Source organism: Phyllobates terribilis, unplaced genomic scaffold (assembly GCF_046119375.1).
Source record: "Phyllobates terribilis strain yellow unplaced genomic scaffold, ASM4611937v1 Scaffold_2__4_contigs__length_985480577, whole genome shotgun sequence".
NCBI lineage: Eukaryota > Metazoa > Chordata > Amphibia > Anura > Dendrobatidae > Phyllobates > Phyllobates terribilis.
Window position 1 is genome coordinate 135,969,126 of NW_027362762.1, and position 24,932 is coordinate 135,994,057.

Below are 24,932 nucleotides of genomic sequence, written 5' to 3' on the forward strand. Positions count from 1 at the left end.
TGGTGCAGGACCATGTCTGTGACACGCCAGCAGCACTGCACTGACACATGCCTGAGGAGCTGGATGGGACACAGGCCGGGGCAGGTGAGTGAGGCTTGTCGCCAGCTTCCCCAAACCCCATAATAAAAATAATTCTGTGTGTATGTGTATGACTGTGTGTATATATTTATGTCTGTTTTATGTGTTTTTAAGAAGGTGTTCAAATATGTATGTGTGTCTGCATGCACGTGTCTGCTTATTGTATGTGTGCATATCTGTGTACCATGTGCATGTGTGTGTATGTTTGCTTACCGTGTGCGTGCATGTCTGCGTACTGTGTGTGTGCAGGTGTGCATGTCTGCGTACTGTGTGTGTGCAGGTGTGCATGTCTGCGTACTGTGTGTGTGCAGGTGTGCATGTCTGCGTACTGTGTGTGTGCAGGTGTGCATGTCTGCGTACTGTGTGTGTGCAGGTGTGCATGTCTGCGTACTGTGTGTGTGCAGGTGTGCATGTCTGCGTACTGTGTGTGTGCAGGTGTGCATGTCTGCGTACTGTGTGTGTGCAGGTGTGCATGTCTGCGTACTGTGTGTGCAGGTGTGCATGTCTGCGTACTCTGTGTGTGTGTGTGTGCGCAGGTGTGCATGTCTGCGTACTGTGTGTGTGCAGGTGTGCATGTCTGCGTACTGTGTGTGCAGGTGTGCATGTCTGCGTACTGTGTGTGTGCGCAGGTGTGCATGTCTGCGTACTCTGTGTGTGTGTGTGCGCAGGTGTGCATGTCTGCGTACTGTGTGTGTGCATGTCTGCGTACTGTGTGTGTGCGCAGGTGTGCATGTCTGCGTACTGTGTGTGTGCGCATGTTTGCATATGTGAAGGATGAGGAGGCAGGCTGGGTCCTGTGTTGTAAACCTATATTTCTCTGTGTCATGTGACACTCCCTCTCTCATCATTCCTCCTCTGCGTCTGACGCAGCGGCATGATGACGCGCCACACTGTCAGACAGTGGAGCTGGCAGCTGCTGAGGTGATGACAGAGACGCGCTGCAGAGACTGAAGCAGCAGGGAACGAGGAGCAGTAAGTATATATTTATTTTCAAATCAGTGAGTACTGATAATACTGGAGGACTGGGGCTGCATTTTTACCCTATGGTAGGGGCTGCATTTTTATCCTATGGTGGGGGCCGCATTTTTACCTTATGGGGGGCTACATTATACTGCATACAGGACCACGAGGAGTGCAATATACTGTGCGGAGGACCATGGGGAGTGCAATATACTGTGTGGAGGACCATGGCGAGTGCATTATACTATGTAGAGTGTGAAGGTTTGTGCTGGCCATTATACTGTATATAGGCCCATTATACGGCATGGAGGGCTGTGTGGGGGGGGGGTCACAGTTGGAGGATCATACTGTGTTGGGGTCACCATACTTTGCCAGGGCAGTTGAGGGGAGGTACAGTAGGGTCATTATACTGCGCATGTGGAGGAATTCACCATGGGGGTATCATACGGTGTTTGAGGGACACTTTTGTTGGCATCACACTTTATGAGGCAAAGAAAAAGGAATCTAGGACTTCAGCAGGAAGAAAATTACTATGTAAAGGCTGGAAAGTTGTGAGGTTTACATTTTTTTTTTTTGGGGGGGGGGGGGGGGTGTGCCCAGGAGGGGGGGGCAATTAGAACTTCTGCTATGGGGCCCCATGATTCCTATGTACGCCCTTGGTCAGAGAGGACAAAAGTATCAGCAGTCCAAAGTCAGACATGCTGAATCCTTAACTACCCCAACAAAGTTGTCTCTGGTCCCTATACAGATTAGACAGTCGGCCATACCCATCAATATTAGCAGGTTCAGCCAACATTACTCTAAGGTGTATGGGGGGAGTTAACTCTTTCTGCAGTCTGCTATGCACTAGAACAGTTTATATTCTGGCTTTCTGTGTTCAGTTTTAATGTGTACTAATTTTTGTTTGGGTTTTTTAGCTCTTATCGTATTCTGAAGAGGTCTGTATCAATCACTTTTCATTATTCTGTGGAATTGCAGCTCAAGGGAAGTAATTTACATAATTCCGGTGCATTCTGGGAAGAGTGAAGAGTCGCCGCAAGTCTGAAGATCTCTGGGTGTAGCTGGATCGAGCTGCTTGAAGGAAATCTTTACCACAGTTCAACAGCAATTCATTTTGTTAAAGATGAAGGAGATTACCCATATGGTGAGCTGCAATGTGTGCTATATGTTTACAGAGTTGCCAGAGGAAAAGAAAAACTTTAAGTGCCAGAAATGCAAGCTTGTGACTTTGTTAGAGGAAAAGGTGCAATGTCTTCAGGAGAGAATAGCTACACTGGAGCTCATAAAAAGAAGATGAGGATTTCCAGAATGTTGCAAGAGAAAAACTTTTCAGTGTTCCTGCAGAAGCTAATGACAGAAATAACTATTCAGAATGTTCAAAGAAAAGCATCTTTCAATGTACCTGCAGAAGAAGAGAAAGGGAAACATGTGACCCAAAAAAGCAAGAGGATGAGGTGGCAGTCAGCACCCATAATGCTGTAGAACCGCTACCAGGGTCTCACACAGGACAACTACGAAGATGTACATAAAAAAAAGTGCTTTGCCCACAAAGAACACTCCAGTAAGAAATCAGAAGCCTCTTGAAGGGAGAAAAAGAAGTGCTGTGATGAAGAAGAAAATGAGAGCGGTGATTGTGAGGGATTTCCTACCAAGATGAACAGAAGCCACTGTCTGCAGAGCGAACATCACCTCACGAGAAGTGTTCTGTCTTCCAGGTGCTCAAATCAAAGAGGTGTCCGATAGGGTATCAAGACTACTGAGTCCCACAGATTACTACCCATGCCTACTAATACACATGGGAACAAATGACAGCAAAAAAAAGGACCTGGAAACTATATACAGAGGCTTTGAAGACCTAGGCCGGAAAGTGAATGAAGTGTTATCTCAGATCTTCTTCTCATCTATCCTCCCAGTGGATGGATATGGAACAAAGAGATTGAATAGTATTCTACAGGTGAACAACTGGGTATGTCGATGGTGCAGTCAGCAACATTCTGGATTTCTTGACCATGGAGTGAATTACTTGTATGATAGACTCCTCCCTAGAGATGGGTTCCAGCTTACGAAAACAGGAAAACACATATTTGGTAGACGCCTTGCTACACTCATCAGGAGAGCTTTAAACTAGAGCAATGTTGGATGGGAAATACATGGCCAGGAAAAAGTATTCAGCTAATGAATTCTTTTGAATTAGAAATGGAAAGAACAAAGACAACAAATTCTGAATGAATATAGAGGAGCAAGAGAAACCAACTACAAACTAAAATGTGTCTATACAAATGCATAGAGCATGGGAAACAAACAAAGAGAATTGGAGCTGCTAACACAGGAAGAGAGATATGATGTCATAGGCATCACTGAAACGTGGTGGGATGATACACATGATTGGAATACAAACCTTCAAGTCTACAAGTTATTTATAAGAAACAGGCTTAAAATGAGGGGGGTAGGTGTTGCATTGTATGTTAGGAAAGCGTATATCTCCACTGAGATCCAAGCTTCAGAGACTGGGAGTTCTGTAGAAACAGTTTTGGTAAGAATACAAGGAGAGAAGAACAGAAAGGACACTATTGTAGGTGTTTGCTATAGGCCACCGGAACAGACAGAAGACATGGATGAACTCTTTTTACATCAGATGTCTTTGTTCTCAAATAAGTGACAGTGATCATGGGAGATTTTAACTATCCAGATATTTGAGAGAATCTCTCTCAGGAAAAAGTAATGAGTCCAGAAAATTCTTCTCTTCTCTCGCGGACAACTTGATCTTTCAAAAGGAAGAAGAGAGAACAAGAGGATCTGCCATCTTGGACTGAATTCTTACCAACAGGGAGGAAATGGTTGAGGAAGTAAAGGTGGCTGGGAATTTAGGAGGCAGCAATCATGCTATCCTCGAATTTTGGATTACAAGAGGAGGAAGACCTGTGAGGACTCAGACCTTAAGTTTGGACTTCAGAAAGGCAAATTTTAATCGGCTCAGAAAAAGGGTAAGAAAAGGTCGAATGGCTGGATGTTCTAAGGACAGAAATGTCCAAGAAGGATGGGAAATTTTGCTACATTAAATTTTCACTGCACAACTGTAACAATCCCAAAAAGTAGTAAGAATTGGCAGCATTTAAAGAGACCAGGATGGATGAAAACAGAACTTAAACACATGCTAAAAAAGGAAGAAAGAAATGTATAGCAAATGGAAAGCGGAGGGAATATCTAAAAAAGAATATAATGCTGTCTGCAGTGAAAGCGTTAGCAGAGCTAAAGCCAGTAATGAATTGAAGCTCCCAGGTAGACCAAAAGCAATAAAAAAATGATTTTGGGGGTATGTCAAAAGAAAAAGGTCAAAGATGCTATAGGATTTTTGCAGGAGGAAAAAAGTGAAGTGGTCAAAAATGCTGTTTTGAAATCCGAACTTCTAAATTCCTATTTTGCATCTGTGTTCTCTAAGAAAGCAAATGTAACATCAACTGATCAGCTATCAAAGGAATAAAAGAATCCACGCCATCTATAAACAGATGGTGAGACAAAACGTAACTAATTTAAATCTACTAGTCGAGATGAATTACATCATAGGATACTGAAAGAGATAGATGAAATTGCGAACCATTAGCCAGAATCATTGAAAAATCTTGGAGATCAGAAGTCCCAGAAGATTGGAGAAGGGCAAATATTGTTCCTATATTCAAAAAAAGGGAAGAAGATGAAGCCAGGAAATTATAGGCCAGTAAGCCTTACTTCTATACCAGGAAAGATCTTTAAACAAATTATACTTGGATAAGAGTATAATAATTAACCAGAGCCAGCATGGGTTTGTAGCAAACAAGTCATGCCTGACTAATCTAATTTCCTTCTATGATGGAATCACTGACTGGGTAATACTATATAATTTGGGAGGAAAATGGGGGGTGCGTCTTATGGTCCGAACGTAGAGTTTACCTGATAGTTGCGGTGGTGGCTGAGTGGGATCGCAGGGCCCTCCGTTCCTTCCCTCCTTCAGGAATCCGCAGCAGCAGCAAAAGTGATGATATGCCGCGGACCGGTGTCTGGCTCGGGGCCACAGCCGGTGTTTGGCTGGGGACCGGTGAGCGGCGTGTGCGGCTTTCCGGTGTGCGCGGCCATCTTCCTGAAGCTGTGATCTACAGGATAATGGCCGCTCGAGCTGGCGCATGTGTGGCGCCCCTGAGGGTTCAGTCACCACAGAGATACTGCACCTCACCCCGAGGTGTGGTGTCTCCCTTCTCTCAGGTAAGGAGGGAGTGCTGCACGGAACCCCAACCACCTACATCCAACACAACACTGCTCCAGGCCAGCCGGAGGGGCAAGACGCAATGTAGTTTTCTGCCGAGCCCTGGCCCTGGCTGGAGTAGGGGGGGAACCCAAAGGTAGGGGGAACCAATAGTGGGTGTGGGTGGAGGAAACAGATACATGGAGCACATATACAGCAAGTATATAATAGGAAGCCATATTAGGTCTAGAGGAGTTCAGTCCAGTACAGAGGGCAGTTCTAGTGAGGGTTGTTCAAAGTCCGGGAGCAGAGGCTCAGTCAGAGCTCTGCTCCACAAGTTAGGGCCCAGGATAGAGGCCCCGGAGGGGAGCAGGCTCCATTCTACTTAAAGGATCCCAGGGAGTACGGCGCGTGCAGGACGGCACCCGTACGCCCCGCTCCTGCCAGGTGATCAGGAGGGATCGGTTGCTACACTCAAAACCCCAGGGGGTCAGGTTGGTGTACACACATACACACACTGTCCCCCAAACAGTAAGGCCCACGGGGGTGTAACACATGCGCAGACTGGTAGCTCGGGCTGCCATTTTCCTGTAGGTCACAGCTTCAGGAAGATGGCCGCACACGATGCTCTGCAATGCCGCACACTGGCCCCCGGCCCCCAGACAGACACTGGGCCCCAGCCAGACACCGGGCCCCAACCATCTCACCTCTTCTGCTGCAGCCGCCAGGTTCCTGAGGGAGGGAACGGAGGGCCCTGCAATCCTGCTCCACAACCACCGCAACTCCCCGCTGCTGGAGCAATGGCTTCCTGGAGGACCCTGCCAGCTGTGACCCTCGCTCCACCGACCCCCAGGTAAGATATGTATTCAGACTATAATAAAAAAAAAAAATTTCCTATATTCCACCCCAAAATTTGGGGTGCGTCATATATATGGTAAGTGTCGCCAAAACCAAGGACCATCATCATGTGCCTCAACCCTGATGCGCGTTTCGCTCCTGCTTCTTCCAAGGGCATGTCGGGTTTGAGAGACATCGCTGAGTTAAAATCCAAGGCCAGCCAATGGGAAAGAACTACATAGGTGCAGTTGCATGCTGGGTAATGACGGAGCATGAGGTCTGAGCAGCGTCGCATGTAATCGTGACTTCTAGTCTGCGGGCCAGTGGAATGCAGAGGTTACGGTCATTCCCAGATGGCTGCAATTAAATCCACTCTCATAGGTAACACCATAATTATTTATCTTACATACTGAGTCATACTAATATATGCTTATTTTAATGTTATAATTCCGGGATGGTCATATATCCAATTATGGATGGTAATCTGTACATTGTTACTAGGTCACTATTTAGACTCTTCAAATAATTCTCACAAATTTTTACTACTGACCACTATACATGCACCCTCTGAGGCACCTTTTTTATATGCATACTTTTAAAGTATTTCTTATTTCTTTTTTTCTAATATAGAAATACTATATACCTTTGGACATTTGTGTTGACTTTTCAGTGACTTATTTTTAGCACCGAGTTGGTGTGGTAATATATACTTATAAGTGCTGTCCATTATGGTTTTCTGGTTCATTATTGGACTACTATATGTACTCACTTGTTTGCATGAACAAAATAACCTTTTGTCTTTGTGCTGTATAAGCGATTATTAAATTCTTTACACCATTATAATCCTCTTATATTTCAGTCTTTATATATCCTCATTGCCATGTAACCAACAATCAAACATAATATTGCAAGTTAAAAAGTGTATTCAACAAAGGTTCGTCCTGACTGAGAATAAAGCTCTTATGTTAGAATAAAGTCTGATTAACTATTTGTTTAAACATTAACTAAATAAAGAGCTATTGAAACTCAGAGCCTGGCAGGAACAGGGCAAGCAGCAAGCGCCAAGCCAAAGTCAATAGTTCTCATTTACATAATAGTGAGCAAACATCCTTGTTTGTGACTAGAATCATTATCACTAAAAAGCCAGGTCTGCCAACAATCAGGCATTGACTTGGGCATTCTGGTTTTAAGATGCTTTTTTCCAGTTATAAGCTCTGTGAATGTTTGGGCGCACATCTGCTCCATTCTAATGGGCACAATGGGCAGTGGCTTAACTAGAGTCCGATGGGCCCCGATGCAAAATTTAGACCTGGGGCTCCCCCCCTCCCCATTATGTAGTAATGTATTCCAGGATGGAGCCCAGGATGGGGGACATGTCCCCCATTCTGGGCCTATCCTACTATATGTCCCCCATCCTGGTATATACGTCTCATATCCTTGCCCCATCCAGGTATATATGTCCATTTGAAAAAAAATTCCAAATGCGGTGAAATTGCAAAAAAAAGTGCAATACCGCAGTTGTTTTTTTTTTTTTTTTTTTTTTTTTACCACGTTCACTGAATGCTAAAAACTGACCTGCCAATATTATTCTTCAGGTCATTACTAGTGATAGGCGAGCACTAAAATGCTCGGGTGCTCGATGCTCGATGCTCGGGTCGAGCACATTGGAATACTCGGGTGCTCGACCTGAGCAACGAGCCCAATGTAAGTCTATGGGAAACTCGAGCATTTTTCAGGCGGCTCCCCCCCAGCGGTCTGCAGAGGGCCTAAAAATTGCCCAAATCAATGGGAACAGCATGGGGAAGACCCCTGGAAGCATTTCACTGGTCACTGCTGTCAACAACGTTGTCAGAGTATTACGCCACTTTTACGGACTCACAATACAAAAACAAAACCAAAATGGATTTTCCTGGGAAATATGTTAAAGAACATCCTTTCCAGGGTAATGACTTGTATACAAGGCAAAATAAATAACCAAAAACAAAAATGCTCCTCTACACCTTGGGCTCTGTTCACAAGTAGCGTTTTTGATGCGTTTTTTTTTGCACTTTTGCATTGCTTTCAACCGTGACAAATGCATTCACCGGGAAATGTCATTTTAACATTTTACAACCTTATCTGGCCACGTGGTGTGAGAGACCTGATCAGACACAGCCTGTTTCATTTATGAAGGAGGGACTCTGAAAGTCACAAAGCCTATTTTTATAGGCCCATCAGTATTCTTAAAGGGCCAGCAGTCAGCCCTCACTATTCTTAGAGAGCCATCAGCCAGCTATGCTTTGTTGTTCCCATACTAAAGAGTGGGTCTCCTATACGGTTATTGCGTATGCAGTGAGTGGCAGGGCTACCCAAATTTTGGACACACCCCAATACCCCTTTGAAGAGACTTAGCAGAGGGCCTCCTAAAAACAATGTTCATATTATTAGGAAGTGGGTCTCCCATACTGTTTGCCTATGCAGTGAATGCAAGGGCTACCAAAAATTGGGAGGCACTCCAATGCCCCTTGGAAGAGATGTAGAGGGCCTCATAAAAAAAATGTTCCCATTAGAAAGGAGCGGGTCTCCTGACAAACATTTACCCCTGGGGGGTATACATGAACATACTATATAGAATTTTTTTTTTTTTTAACGGGCATCATAAACACCCTTTAAAAAAAATTATGTGGGTGTTGCATCACAGACCACGGTCACCTTGGTGATATGGTGGTGGAGGATGAGGAGAAGGAGGAGGACAAGAGCAAATAGCCAAAATCAGGAAGCATATACCCATGTGTGGGTGTGAAAAGGTGCATGGGAATACACCTCCCAAGAAAAGACACTGGATTTGAGTTTATGTTACGCTGCTATCATTCGGTGGTGTGGAGAAGTCTGGCCCAATCCAGCCCTTGTTCATTTTTATAAGAGTCACCCTGTCAGCATTTTCAGTTGACAGGCGGATGCGCTTATCAGTTATAATTCCACCAGCGGCACTAAAAACCCACTCTGATAAAACGCTAAGACTCAGCCATGCGTGCCAGACTGCTAACAGGCAAGACTTCCGTGTCCTCACCAAGAGGATGACTGACCATGCTCTCCTCCTCCTCCCTGTTCTCAGGCCATCCATGCTAAACAGGCGATATGACAGTTCTGCAGGTAGTAGGGTCTATAACGCATGAAACTAGCTCATGTTCTTCCTCCTCCTCCTCCTCTTCCTCATTGTCACCCAATCCACGTTGGGATGAGATGAGGCTGGGCTGTGTGTAATCACCCTGTATGGTTCCTTGCTCCATCTCATCGTGCTCCACCTCAAATGCATCCTCTTTGATTGTGAGCAGAGAGCGTTTCAGAAGACAGAGAAGCGGGATGGTGACGCTAATTATGGCGTCATCGCCACTCACCATCTTGGTGGAGTCCTCAAAGTATTGGAGGATAGTACATATGTCTGACATCCATGTCCACTCCTGAGGTCTTATGTGTGGAGTCTGAACTGAATACAGATGGCCTTGTTGACGCTGGTACTCAACTGCCCTCTTATGCTCACAAATCATTCCCAACATCTGCAGTGTAGAGTTCCAACGCGTGGGGACATCACACACCAGTCGGTGAGCCGGAAGCTGCCAACGCTGCTGAAGCACGGCGAGGGCAGCGGAAGCTGTAGCTGACTTTCTAAAATGGAGACACAGGCGGCGTACTTTAACAAGCAGATTCGGCAGCTCCGGGTAGGTTTTGAGAAACCGCTGAACCACAAGGTTAAGCACATGGGCCAGGCATGGTACTTGTGTGAGCTTGCCTCGCCTCAGAGCCGCCACCAGGTTCTGGCCATTGTCACACACGACCATCCCTGGATGTAAGATCAGCTGTAAGATCAGTGGTGTCAGCCACAGATCTGCCTGCTCTTTCAGAGCTGTCCACAACTCTTCAGCATTGTGCGATTTGTCACCTAAGCATATTAGTTTCAGCACAGCCTGTTGCTGCTTGGCTGAGGCAGTGCAAAAGTGCTTCCAGCTTGTGCCTGATGTGGTCATTTTGGAGATGGAGGCGGAAGAGGATGAGGAGGCTGAAGAGGATGAGGAGGCTGAAGAGGATGAGGAGGCTGAAGAGGATGAGGAGGCTGAAGAGGATGAGGAGGCTGAAGAGGATGAGGTGTAGGAGCTGTAGTCTGTGGGGGACACCCTGATTGACCTAGGGTCCACAATCCTTGGCGTCGGAAGGATGTGTTCCGTCCCAAGGTCCGACTGGGTCCCGGCTTCCACTATGCTAACCCAGAGTGCCGTCAGCGAGATGTACCGTCCCTACCCACAAGCACTCGTCCACGTGTCCGTGGTTAGGTGGAATTTCCCAGTAACTGCATTGTTGAGGGCACGGCTAATGTTGTGGGACACGTGCTTGTGTAATGCGGGGACGGCACACCGGGAGAAATAATGGCGGCTGGGGACAGAGTACCGAGGGACGGCCGCCGCCATCAGGTTGCGGAAAGCTTCCTTCTCCACGAGCCTAAAAGGCAACATTTCAAGCTCAATCAGTCGCGAAATGTGGGGATTTAGTAGTGTGGCCTGTGGGGCGTTGGCAGCGTATTTGCCCTTACGTTCCAAGGACTGGCGTATGGACATCTGAACGCTGTGCTGGGACAAGGACATGCTTGCTGATGGTGCTAGTTGACAGTGTGCAACGACAGGGCAGGAGGCATCTTCTCATGCACTATGGACAGGGGATTGGCTTGCATGCACAACAGCGGAAGCAGCAGTGGTGTCACCCACAGACACTGTTCCTGGACCCTGGGGTTCAGCCCACAAAGTCGGGTGCTTCGCTGCCATGTGCCTGATCATGCTGGTGGGTGGTCAGGCTGGTAGTTTTGCTACCCCTGTTGATGCTGGCCTGGCAGGTGGTGCAAATGGCCTTTTTTGGGTTATCGGCAGAGTCTTTAAAAAACAACCAGACTGGGGAAGACCTAACAGTTGTACTGGCAACTTCCGTCGTGTTGGTGTTACGGGGAACGGTTGCCCGCCTTCTGTCTGCAGCCACCACACTGCTTCTTCCTGCATGTTGGGGTGCTCTGCCTCCCTCCCCGTGTGCTGCTGTCCTCGCTCTGCATGTCCTCCTTCCAGGTTGGGTCAGTTACTATATCATCCACCACCTGGTCATCCTCCTGACTTTCTGGCAATTATGTCTCATCATCGTCCACCTCGTGACACTTTCCCACCGTCACCTTCGTATGACCGTGGCTGCTCAAATATTTGGGCATCGCTACATGCGATCTCCTCTTGCCCTGCTTCAAGTGGACCAGGTGAGAGGCCCGAATCTATAAATGGAAAAGTGAACAGCTCTTTGGAGTGTCCAAGTGTGGGATCAGTTGTCTCTGGGCACTCGGCATAATGGGAGGAAAGAGGATCAGGGTGAGGAATATGCGGTCCAGACTCACAGCTACTGAGACTTGACCGTGTGGAAGACAAGGTGGTGGTAGTGGCAAAGTGACTGGAAGCCTTATCCGCTATCCAACCAACAACCTTTTGACACTGCTCTAGGTTCAATAGTGGTGTGCTGTGGTCCCCTAGTAATTGGGACAGGAGGGTCAGGCGAGAAGATGTTGGTGTTTGTTGTGGCCCAATTTCAGCTTGCCCACGGCCTCACCCTCTGCATGCACCATCACCATCACGTTCAGTTCCCCATCCCTTGCCCATTTTAAATGGAGGACAATATCTTCCACTCTCACTACAAATGGCTGAATTTGGAGCAAACTTATATGTGATCCGTGTGACGGACAAACCACAGTTTTAAATAGCTGGCCTGTAGGTAACTATTTTTAACAGTAAACTGGTGTCAATAACTTCGCTGACACACTGAAACAAAATTTTAATGGAGGCCAGAAATGGCAGAATTTTCCACAAACTTATATGTGATCCGTGTGACGGACAAACCACAATTTTAATTAGCTGGATTTTTAGCGCTGTAATATGGAAAGGACCTGGCTGTATTCTGTAGTGCCAACAAGCAAATGGCGCAGAAAAAAGGTGTTCTCTGGATTGCTTTTTAAGCGAATAATCAGGATTAAGACAAAAAAATATATATTCCTGGCCACTGATACCTGGGGCTATTTCTACTACAGCTGACATGTGCCCGGTTCAGTGTGGGCTCAGCGCCGGAGCCAGCGCTGATCCGGGGATTCCGAAGTGGAGCATACTATTACGTACCACGTCGGAAAGGGGTTAATATTAGAGATCAGGACTATCTTGAGTTTGGCTGCACCTAGACATTGGTGGGAAGGCTTCTATGCTTTTTTTTTTAAATCAAAAACTGTGTTTACCAAGTACCCAATGTTATTTATGGGCACTATTGCTTTTACTTATTTATTTACAGCAGGGTATTTATTTAGTTTCTGATTGTGTCTGTTTCTCAGCCAGTCTGAACATGCTTCTATTTTGCATGCATACCAACTTGACTCCAGTTAATTTCTTTTGGTTTTGGATTTAGCTAATGGTCTAATGTGTACGGGGGGCGCCGGCTGACTGATGGTCAGGAGAGATGTTGATCACACATATCTAATTTTGAACTGCCAAGTGCATTGTTCTCACCGAGTTAAGACGCCGGCCGATGTGACAGTTGTCTGCTTTCTTATAGAGAACACAGGAGCACTTGGTCGAACAAGCGATTCGGTGTTTGGGAGTCGGAGCAGATGGCTGTCGGCTGAAAGATCAGCTGAAGCATGGTTCGGTGTATAGCCATCTAATGTGAATGGCCAGCCTAAGGGACTGAATGCCCCATGATAGGAGAGAGTGAAAAGTTTTCCTGTCCTGGGCCCTAATAGGTTGATTAGCACTATAGAGAATTGGTGACCCGCACAGGATGTATTGGGGGAGGGGGTCACTATTCTCATGTAGTAATGCTGCTAATAAATCTGTTCGCACACAGTGAAGGAAGGGGTGATCGGTAAAGGAGTCCGAGAAGGACGCTTGCTCGTCTCACTGAGGCAGGAGGCTGCACACACTGGAGAAGTAGCATTTAGTGCAGGAACAAGAGCAGCTGCACACCAATGTATTGCCCACATTGCCAGGCTCTGGGTGAGGAGGGTGGAGGGTGAATCAGGATTTCACTCCTCTGCAGTCAGTAGTCTGGAGGTGAATCACTTGGAGCTCCATACAGAAGAGGGGGCTGCGGCCACAGCTGCGCGGATGTCTACTGTATAGTGTAGTGTATGTACACTGAGTACTCACTGAGACTACAAGATTTTGGAGCGAGTTGGCAGGAATTTTTGTCCAGTCATCTGTGAGGTCCTAAACTGATCTTGGAGGAGAAGGCCTGGCCTGCAATCTCCATTCTAGTGTTCGATGAGGTTGATGTCAGAGTTCTGGGTGGCCGGTCAAGATCTTCCACACCAAAACTCCTCCAACCCTTACATTTATGGACCTTCCTTTATGCACAGTCATGCTGGAACAGAAAAAGACCTTCTCAAAACAGTTTCCGAGTTGAAAGTTATGACTGTCCAAAATGTCTTGGCATGCTGAAGCATGAAAGATTTTCCTTACCTGGAACTAAGAGGTCTAGTCCAAACCCTGAAAGACAACCCCATAGCATTATCCTCTCTTCACTAAACATTATCTGGGATCTTATGGACAAATCTTTGTATGGTTAATGCCAGGAAAATGTTACTTGACTGCATTGTGCCAGATGTAGAGAAGTGTGATCCGTCACAAAACAAGTTTTTCACTGCTGTAGAGTCAATGGCGTTGGCTTTACACCACTACATCTGACACTTTGCATCGTGCTTGGTGATGTAAGGCTTGTATGCAGCTGCTCGGAAATGGAAACCTATGCCATGAAGCTTCCGATGCACAGCAGAGCGTTGGTGACTTTTATACACCATGATCCTCAATACTCAGTGACCCCGCTCAGTAATTTTATATGGTCTCCAAATCATGGCTGAGTTGCTGCAGCTTCTTCCACTTCTCAATAATATCACTCAGAGGTGTTGGTGAAATATTTAGGAGAAAATAAATATGTTCTAACTTGATACACAGGTGACGCCTATTAACAGACTATGGTCAGTGAGCTCTTTAGAATGAACCACTTTTCAAACATTTTAGTAAAAGGCAGACGGCACGGCGAGGGGCTGGACATCATACAACTGTGGTAATGGGGCTGTATGTTGAAAGAGAGGTGTCTTAATACTTTATTCCTTATAGAGTATTTAGGTATATAATGATTCCTAGCCTGTGGCTTCCTGCTCTGTCAGTGCTGAAAACATGCACATGGCATCAGCACTTTGACATCACTATATGGTGCTACCTGCGCTGAGCCACTGACTGTACACAATAAAGTTTGCCTCTATTTTAGGGAGCAGTACTATGTTCTACGTACACAAAGGGGGCATTCCTTTTTTGTAGGGGGTGATTAATAATCTGTTGGGGTAGAAGGGAGGCATTATTGTCCAAGACAAATTTTGTATAAGGGGCACAACAGTGGGCACGATTACTGTGCAAGGCATTAGGAGGAACATTATTACTGTGTGGGGTCTTTGAGGTACACTACGAACCTGGTGTCTGCCCAGTACTGGATGTTAGAGTTGATCTTGTGCTGCTCAACTCTGTATTCATGCTTGGAAGTATTTTTTTTAAGGATATAATTATGTTTTCCTTTAAAAATAGCAAGCTTTTAATTACATTTACCAAATGTATTGCAAATTATGTTCTCCTCCTTGACTATCAATACTCTTAATTGCTAAAATATGTAGTGCGACCTCTGCACTAAACCCAGTTGGCACTCGGGCCACTCACTTTTATTAGAATGAGAGTTCCTGCATTTGACCCTCATTAAAGCCATGTTGGGCAGTCGAGTGGTTTAACCAGTTATGGGGATGGACACTCTACTCAGCAGCACTATTAAACTGCCCTTTTACTTTCGATAACTGTCAGCTTGTTTGGGTGACAGCTGTTCCTCCAAACCCATCATACACATGTACACTTGGCTTCTGAACCAGGAGTGGGGTGACATAAGCTGCCAGACAGCTCCATCAGTGGTTTACTCTCCCTGGGAAAAATAAAAAGGGCCAGACATGTTGAAATCCAATATGCCTGACCTTACTCTCCTTAACATCTGCCATGAGTGGATGGTCAATACACACCATATACATCCATCCATCCACATTAGATGCTGTGCTCTGATGTATATGGGGCCCCTAATTCAATATTCCATAAAGCTGCGCACACTGGCAGACACAGACAAAAGAGGGCCCCTGTGCAAGAACTGTATATGGGCTCTTTTCAGTCCAAAAGCTCCTCATAATGCACAATTCCACCTATTTTGGGGGTGGATAAGGGCCCCTTATTGTTGAGCCATTGTGGGATTGCACAGGTTGCACCAATGATATATTCGCCCCTGGCTGTGCATTAAAAAAAAATCAGTTTGACTAAGTTCACACGACAGTTTTTCTTGCATCCAAGAAAAATGGGTTCAATTATGCTAATCATGCTCTTATCCGATTTTCTTGGATGTGGAGAAAAATAAAAATTTTCCAATCTTCTCCATTCTGTCAATCCGTAAAAATTGGACCGCACTAATCAGATGTCGAGAACAGCCCCAAACAACAACATGGAGATGAGTGCTAGCCATCAAAACGACAGATAGGACTTGTCCAATTTTTACGGTCGTCTGCACAAGCCCCTATGGCAAGTGGTCACTTTAACATTGTTTTGTCTGCACTACTGACCTGCCAATATTAATAAATACATTTTTTTATCCAATTCTAGAGCACCATTTCTTAGAAATTCGCCTTGTGCTGTTCCTCTTATTCAGCGTTGAAATATACTGGGGGGGGTCACCATTCCCAGTGGGGGTACGCCAATAGAGGCAGGCCACGCAACTGCTCTGGGGCCTGTGAGCCAGGGGAGCCCAATGTCAGCGCCCATATTAGGCCCCCCCTGCACAGCCAGCGCTACCCCCCCAACCCGCATAAAACTGTATCGGCAGATGCTGATACTGTTGAAAGCAATGATGAAGGAGGAAGCATCAGGTGACGCTCCCTCGCCCATCATTCCCTCTCAGCGTCTGACAAAGTGGCGCGATGACATCACCTCATCGAGCTACGCTGGGTAAGGCAGTGAAGCTGACGAGACGCGCTGCAGAGACTGAAGCAGCGGGGGGGGGGGGACGGACGAGGAGCGGTAAGTGTGTATTTATTTATGTTTTTAAATCAGTAAGTATGTGGCGCTTATATTACTGGAGGACTGTGGCTGCACTATATTGTATGGAGGACCATGGTGGGGTGCATTTTATTATGTGGAGGACCATGGTGGGGTGCATTATATTATGTGGAGGACCATGGTGTGGAGCACCATAGGGGGTGCATTATAATATTTGGAAGATTATGTGGGGCCATTATATTGGGTGCATGCAATTATACAGTGCGAAGGTTTGTGTGGGGTCCATCTTACTGTTTGGAGGGCTAGTGCGGGCCATTATACGGCATGGAGGGCTGTGTGTGTGTGTGTGTGTGTGTGTGTGTGTGTGTGTGTGTGTGTGTGTGTGTGTGTGTGTGTGTGTGTGTGTGTGTGTGTGTGTGTGTGTGTGTGTGTGGCGGGGGGGGGGGTCACACTGTGTTGGGGTCACCATATCACCATACTTTGCGTCAGGAGTTGAGGTGGGGTACAGTAAGGTCATTATACTGTGTATGTGGAGGAATTCACCATGGGGGTATCATTCTGCGTTTGGGGGGCACTTTTGTTTGCATCATACTTAATGGGGGCAATGAAAGAGGAATCTAGGAATTCAGCAAGAGGAAAATCACTATATAGAGGCTGGAATGGAAAGTTGTGAGATCTGCTCTTCTGTAACGCCGACAATTATTTAATTTTTTTTTTTTTTGGGGGGGGTGGTAGGGCAATTAGAACTTCTGCTATGGGGCCCCATGATTTCTATGTACGCCCCTGACCATTCCCCTAGTATATCTGACTTGCCTGTTCGGTTCTGACCGTGTCATGGGTGCACCCTATTGACAATGTGAACAATAACGCTCAGTGCTACTATTTATGTACAATACTTCTTCCTACCTTCAACGCTCCGCATATTTCTACTGTATCAGCTTCTTCCACTACTGTGATACGGAAATTTGGTGTCTGAAACAACTCCTTCAGGATCTTTCCTTGCTCCTTATTTTTGCTACCTGCAGAAAAAAACAACAACATTACAACATGGCAAGAATTTTCTGGTGGAAAACAGATTATAAAAAAGGAAACAATACACAGATGATATTGGACCCATGGAGGTCAAGGGCCTAGCTCTACAGCTTGAGGTCACAGTAGTTACCGGCAGCTGCCACTAGGGGAGGACTACCACAGACATTCTTAGGCTGCGTGCCCACTATGCGTTTTTGCCGCGGAATTTCCGCAGCAAAAACGCTTAAAAAAACGCCTGGTAATACGTGCCCCATGGTCCCCAATGATAATCAGCATGTGCTGTGCACATGCTGCGGAAATTTCCGCTGCGGATTATCATTGCGGAAAAATCCGCAGCATGTCCATTAATTTTGCGGACACGCAGCGTAATTGCCGCCCTTGACTTGCATTGAATCGCTTAATATCCGTGTCAGCACATTTGCACACACGGATATTAAGCAATTCTATGTGCGGATGGTACCCGGGTTTGGAGAAGAGGAGACTCTCCTCCAGACCCAGGTACCATAGAACCTGTAGAAGAAATAATTTAAAATAAAAAATAAAGATTATGCTTACCTTCCGATGTCCCCCGGTCTCCTCAGTGATGCATCCGGTCTGTTGTATGGGTCGCGGTGGTGTGAAAGGACCTGCAATGACGTCATTGAGTCATGTGACAGGTCACGCGACCGCTGATGTCGGTGGTTGCGTGACCTGTCACATGACTCAATGACGTCATCGCAGGTCCTTTCACACCACCGCGACCCATACAACAGACCGGACGGAGCGGAGAAAATACCGGGGGCCATCGGAAGGCAAGTATAATCTTTATTTTTTACCATTTTTATTCTTTTTTTTTTTTTTTAACTATTACTTGGTCACACTATATAAATCCATGCCGGTTGCATGGATTTATATAGTGTGACCAAGTTTTCAAGCACTTTCCAAGTGATGCTAAAATCGCTTGGAAAAGCGCTTGATAAACCGCATGCAGAAATGCATGCAAAACGCTTGACAAACGCTTCTACCTGGTGGGAAAACGCATGCAAAATCCGCATGAGTTTTTCCTGCCAGGGAGAAGCGGAAACAATATGCAGCATATCTGCATCGTGGGCACATAGTATTAAAAACAGTGGACGCTAAGGCTAATTGTATTAATCCATATGCAGTGTGCTCCCCCTAGTGGTGGCTGCCGAGAGCCAGAATATTATTTTTTACTTGTGAAGGTCAGAAAAGGTGCGTAGAATTGTATTTGACAAGGAAAACACACCCTTAGTAATAATATACATGTAAGCAATTATAACGTATGCTAACTACTAACAATAGCGCTTATGGTGGGATTTCAATGAAGGTGGGACTTATTCTGAGTTTTGCTATGGAGGTCCTATAGTGGCCCTTAGAATGGTGAAATATCTTACCAATTGTAGTCTCACAAAATTTCCCATCAGCAACTTCATTGGCAATGTTGGCACCCATTAGCACACTCATTTGGATGCCTAACCTCTCGTGAATGATGTCAGATATTAACCGAAGACCTTCGGGGCCCTCGTCTACACCCTGAAAAGAATCCAAAAGCAATAAATAATCCAGTGTTGACTACTTCATGCAAAATATCGATAGCAGATTGTACTTTTTAATCCAATATTACAAACATAGGATAAATCTTCTGAATCTTGTTGGCTCAGTTATCACAATGTACAAGTAGTGCTGCCCTAAAGAGTTTGTTGTAGAACAGACCCCATTAAGTAGCTGCTTCACACCATTGTACTAACTAGTTGTTGGACCCCCGCCCCCTCAGTGATTGGAATTTTATCACCCGAGACTCACTGATCATGAGATTCTGGGTTTCAAAGCCCCTATGTCAATGGAGCAGTAGTGAGCATGTGCAAGCATGTTTGTATTCAATTTCTATATGAGCGGTGTTTGCACACGCTCACTACTTTTTCAATCACACAAGCGATATTGGCCTGTGTCCTCAGGAATGGTGTGTGTGTGTGTGTGGGGGGGGTCTCAGCTGTCATACCCCCAGCAATCATACATTTATCACCTCTTCTGTGAACAGGTGATAAAGGTTTATGGGAGACCCCCAGAACCAAGAAGATGGAACCCTCATTTTCTGTGAATCCCACCGCCTTGTTTGTCCTCTGGCAGCAGGATCGACAAACGACTGATAAGCAATACTTCTTTAGGGTCATTTTAGTAGCTGCTGCTGACTACTAAATTACCAAAAACCTGAGCCGGACTATAAGCTGGTATACGTGCAAAGTGGAAGAGCATGTTCATATTGTGGCCATTTCAGACAAAGCACAAGAAAAAAAAAAGGCCATTGTGTAAACATTCTCTTACACTTTGCACATATACAGTTGAAACCAGAAGTTTCCATACACTATATAAAAAGACACATCTGCATGTTTTTCTCAATATCTGACATGAAATCAGAATAAACCTTTCCCGTTTTAGGTTAATTAGGATTACCATAGTTTTTAATATTTGCCGGGAGGGGGAGAGGGAGAGAATGTTTAAGGCATTTTTATTACTTACTGCAAAGTCAAAAGTTTACATACACTAAGACTACTATGCCTTTAGATAATTCTGGACTACCCATATGATGAGGTCATGTGTTTGGAAGCTTCTGATAGTTTTTTGGCAACATCTGAGTTAGAGACACACCTGTGGACATATTTTAATGCACACCTGAAACACACTGCTTCTTTGTGTAGCATCATGGGAAAATCTAAAGAAATCAGCCAAGATATCAGGAAGAGAATTGTGGGCTTGCACAAGTCTGGCTCATCCTTGGGTACAATGATACCTGAAGGTGCCTCATTCATCTGTACAAACAATTATATGCAAGTACAACCAAGATGGGAATGTCCAGCCATCATACCGCTCAGGAAGGAGACGGGTTCTGTGACTCAGAGATGAACGTGCTTTTGTCCGACATGTGCATATCAGCCCAAGGACAAAAGCAAAAGACTTTGTGAAGATGATGGCGGAATCTGGTAAGCTTGTATCAATAACCACAGTGAAACAAGTACTGTATCAATATGGGCTGAAAGGCCACTCTGCCAGGAAGAAGCCATTACTCCAAAAGAAACAAAAAAGCCATATTAATGTTTGCAAATGCACACAGGAACAAAGACCGTAATTTTTGGAGACATGTCCTGTGGTCTGATGAAACTAAAATTGAACTTTTTGGGCATAATGACCATCGTTACATTTGGAGGAAAAAGGGAGAAGCTTGGAAGCCCAAGAACAACATCCCAACTGTGAAACATGGGGGTGGCAGCATCATATTGTGGGGTTGTTTTGCTGCACTTCACAAAATAGATGGCATCATGGGAAAAGAAGATTATGTGGCAATACTGAAGCAACATCTCAAGAGATCAGCCAGGAAGTTAAAGCTTGGGTGGGAATGGCTCTTCCAAATGGACAATGACCCGAAGCATACAGCCAAAATGGTAACAAAGTGACTTAAGGATAACAAAGTCAATGTTTTGGAGTGGCCATCACAAAGCCCTGATCTCAATCCTATTGAAAATGTATGGACAAAGCTGAAAAGGCTGCGAGCAAGGCAACCTACAAAGCTGGATCAGTTACACCAGTTTTGTCAGGAGGAATGGGCCCAAATTCTAACAAACTATTGTGAGAAGCTTGTGGAAGGATATCCCAAATGTTTGACCCAAGTCATTCAGTTTAAAGGGTAATGGTACCAAATACTAATGAAATGTATGTAAACTTTTGACTTTGCAGTAAGTAATAAAAACGCCTTAAAACATTCGCTCTCTCTCTCATTATTCTGGCATTTGGCAAATATTAAAAATTATGGTAATCCTAACTGACCTAAAACGGGAAAGGTTTCATGTAAGATATTGAGAAAAACATGCAGATGTGTCTTTTTATATAGTGTATGTAAACTTCTGGTTTCAACTGTACCAGCTTATAGTCCTGCTCAGTTTTTTTGGTTTTGCTGTTATCTCTTGTACAAACAGGGAGCGTTGCCCCTTTCTGCGCTGAATATTCCAGCTTTCAGTCTGGCTCTGTCCTGCTCTGCTCGGCTTCACATTGACGTTGTTGGACACATGGTAAGAGTTTAATACTGGAGACAGGTTAGGACAGTCCTGATGGGTGCACCTTGTTATGGTGGGATGGCTTTTATGATCAAAATAGTGTTAACCAAGTACCTCGTGTTATTTACATATACTATTACTATATACTGATTTATTTGTCGTTTGGTATATGCTCATTTTTATTTATTTTTCTTGCGTTTTATATTACTAAATTAGTATTCTCTATTGTGCTGTCAAATCCACAGAGCTATTGTAATTGGATGTTCCCAACAGGAAAGAAAATAGAACACTTTTTCTTCCTAAAAAAGTGACAGCCTTATGGGATTGTGTCATTAGAAAGCCATCTAGCCCTATATACAGCAGTCTCAGAAAATAACATGAGAAGAACGATAATCACTCACACCTTTATGAGAGACACTCCAAATGTTTCTTTCTTTACTTGAGTTTTCAGTTGTTCGCATAATTTACCAATAAATTGATGGGGGACAACAAAAATTAATATATCTGCCCCCTTCGCGGCCTCCAGCAGGTCTGGCACTGCCACCTAGTGAATGAAAAAACATGAATAATAACTTATCTGTAATAGATGTATCAACATAAGCACAAATAAGGGGTTATCCCATCTTATATAAATATTGCCTAGAGGTTTCCCCCTGTAAGTAACAGCACATCCCACCCAGTGTAGATCATAGGAATCTGATTACAGGGACCCCCACATATCATCACATTAGTTTTGAGGCACATTGCGGTGTCTGAGCTGGAATGGTAAAATTTCTGATTACTGTGAGTGCAATAGATAACTATAACAGGGGTCCCGAGCCCCCTGTTCCCTCCACAGTTTGTATGGAGCAGTAGTGTAACCCGCAATCTGCTGCTTCTTATAAATGCAATAAGAATTACGGAAGCAAGAATTCTATAGCCCTCTTAGAAGTCTGACTCTTCGGAGTTGGAACCACTTTTTCATCCATGTAATGATCCGTTTTTCATCCATTATAGCCCCCCAAAATATAATGTGTGAATGTGCAGTCTGTGGACAAAAAAAAAACCTGATGTATTTTGTTAAAGGGGTTCTCTGACAGTGAAATATTTTTTTTTTCCAGGCATAGATGGTTTTACAATAAATGGAAGCATGCTCACCTTCCAGCGTAAGCCGCTCCAGAGGTAGCGTTAGCACTGCTCAAAGTCATGGGACTACTGCAGCCTGTGATTGGCTGCAGTGGTCAGATGCCTAGACTAGAACACCACGACATCGGTGATGGTCTCTTCTAACCACTGCAGCCAATCAAAGGCTGCAGCAGTTCAGTGACCTCCGAATTGAGCATAGCTGCCGGAGTAGATCTCCGAAACAGTCTGCTCTGGATCTGCCGATACACTGTAAGAGGAGTATACCTCGATATATTATTTTTAAAACTATCCATGCCTTTAAAAAAGAAAAAAAAAAAAAAATACTGTTGGAAAACCCCTTTAAAAAAGGCTAAAATATGAGAAGTATAAGGTTTGTGCAGGTTCAGTCCAAAGGCCTCATTCCCACTTGTGAATTTAGGTCAGTATAGATATTTGGAAAGCAAAAACAGAAACATATTAAAAGAAAAATGTGCCCCTCCTCTGTGCTTTGGACCTCGTTTTAGCCTACAAAAGCCGTTGCAAAATGTGAATACGGACTCAGGATGCAAACAACTTTTAATTTACAAAACAGCAGCAAACAAATATGACAAAGATAAAAAAGGGTGAAATCCGAGGCGCTAGAACAATGCGGAACTTGATTGTAGAAAGCGTTTGAGCTCAACGGTCAGTCACACCGGACAGTTCTTTCAAATAGCTAATGATGTTAGAAATCTGAAGAACTTACAAATAAAGAACCTTTTTATGTCACCTACAAGCACTGACTGTACGTCACCATCTTGCCTTGAATACAATTTTTTTTCTTAAATGGTCACTGATGTGATATTGATGTTTGCATGTTTGTCTCATGATAAGAGCTATGAATGAGGGTATGTATGAGTTATACATACTCCGGGCCACAGCCTGACTAGTGGGCGCGGCCTCGCTCCATACACTTGTATGGAGGAAGGCCGCCCCCCGACTAGAGACACAGCTGTCCAGTGGGCATGGATGACTAGAGGGCGCGGCCTCACTCCATACAAGTGAATGGAGCAAGGCTGCGGCCAGTGGCCGGAAGTATGTATAATGTATACCCTCCGGTACCGGTTCAGAAACTGGCGAATCCCCGCAGTGCCCAGTGCTGAATCCCCCCAGATTCATTAGTCTGCAGTCACACAGAGGGACTACAGACTTACCAATTTGAACCAGCTAACCCCCCTTTAAGTAGACAGAGGGGGACACTGGAAACGATAGGTATGCTGTAATTCTCACCAGATTTTCACTATATTCAAAATCTAGTTTTAAAGACCAATGGGTTTCCAGAAACTCATGTAAAGCAAATGTATTTAGCCGTATCCATGAGTCCACTTTTATACAGCATGTCCTTCAAATATGCAAAATTCAAAACAGAACTAGAATTAAACAGTCCCTGGTTCCAGATCTGAGAGATCGGGGTCATTCATTTAACCTTCTGGCACTTTTCAGAGCTCAGCGTGAACCTTTATGTAACTCTGTGTTGAAAAAGGATTTTCACACAAAGAACTTTACTGGGATTTCAATGTTCAAGTGACTATCTACAAATACACAAATGAACAGAAAAGGCTTTAAGATGTCTACATTTTTTACATTGTATAGACAAAAATCAGACAGTTTTGATGAGGTTTCTGCTTTTATTTAAATAAAAGTCATTGATTGACACCAAGGAGAGATGTCCATATACAGCACGATCGGTCACGACATTTATCTACATTGCATCAGGCGGACATGCTGTCTGACAGGACAAACATATGGAAATTAGATGATAGTAAATGTCAAATTATGAAACTTTGTAATTCTCTAATTAGAGAAATCTACAGTACTTCTTTCTCCTCCTGGACTGATAATTTATTCTCAAAATTCTCATTTCACAGGTAATATCATCTGTCTTCAGCGAAGACAGATTTTCCCATTACTAAGATAGGAGATGGCAGTTGGTGCTCATAGAGTTCTACTGAGAACCGTAACTAATTTCAGGAGAACGTGTGTGTGTTTCCTGCTCGCTCCTCCCCCTTACCCTAATCCTAACCCAGTCATCTCAAATTTTGATATTATCTTCACTGAATACAGATTTTTCCTGTGAACTGAGGGTGAAAGAAGCAGAATTCTCTAAGAATACCTATTACAAAAGTTTATCATTTTCATTTCTACTATTGATTTCTTAAATAAAATTAAAATGATAGCTATTCTTTAAACAAAACTAGAAATTATATTCTGTTAGATTTCATGCAGTTAAAGAAGCACTCCTCTCCCCCCCCCCATCAAAAGTTTTTATCTTCTTAATATATTGCAGTCATCATATTATACAGCAATGTATACTTACAATTGCTCATTTTGCCTTTTTACCCAGTTAATTCTTCTGTTTTCCATTATATCTATCACATCACATGATTAAAATCTGACTAGCTGAATCCTACTAAGCTGCAAGTAGAAACAGGTCAGTTTTCTCTGCAAAAGTCCCTGGCATGGGGGGGGGGAGGGGGAGCAGCGGAGTCAGAAGTTGAAGAGGGGAAT

The 24,932-nt window shown here is 44.5% G+C and overlaps 1 protein-coding gene across 1 annotated transcript in view; it reads right to left on the reverse strand.

Annotated features, from left to right (window-relative positions):
* GPD1 (glycerol-3-phosphate dehydrogenase 1) overlaps positions 1-24,932 on the reverse strand; it is a 59,596-nt gene that overhangs the window by 17,637 nt on the left and 17,027 nt on the right. Inside the window, exons 3-5 of the mRNA XM_073662822.1 lie at positions 21,685-21,825; positions 18,630-18,768; positions 17,110-17,222 (exon numbers count right to left, since the gene is read on the reverse strand). Coding sequence (XP_073518923.1) covers positions 17,110-17,222; positions 18,630-18,768; positions 21,685-21,825 — 393 coding nt within the window. The remainder of the gene's footprint in view (positions 1-17,109; positions 17,223-18,629; positions 18,769-21,684; positions 21,826-24,932) is intronic.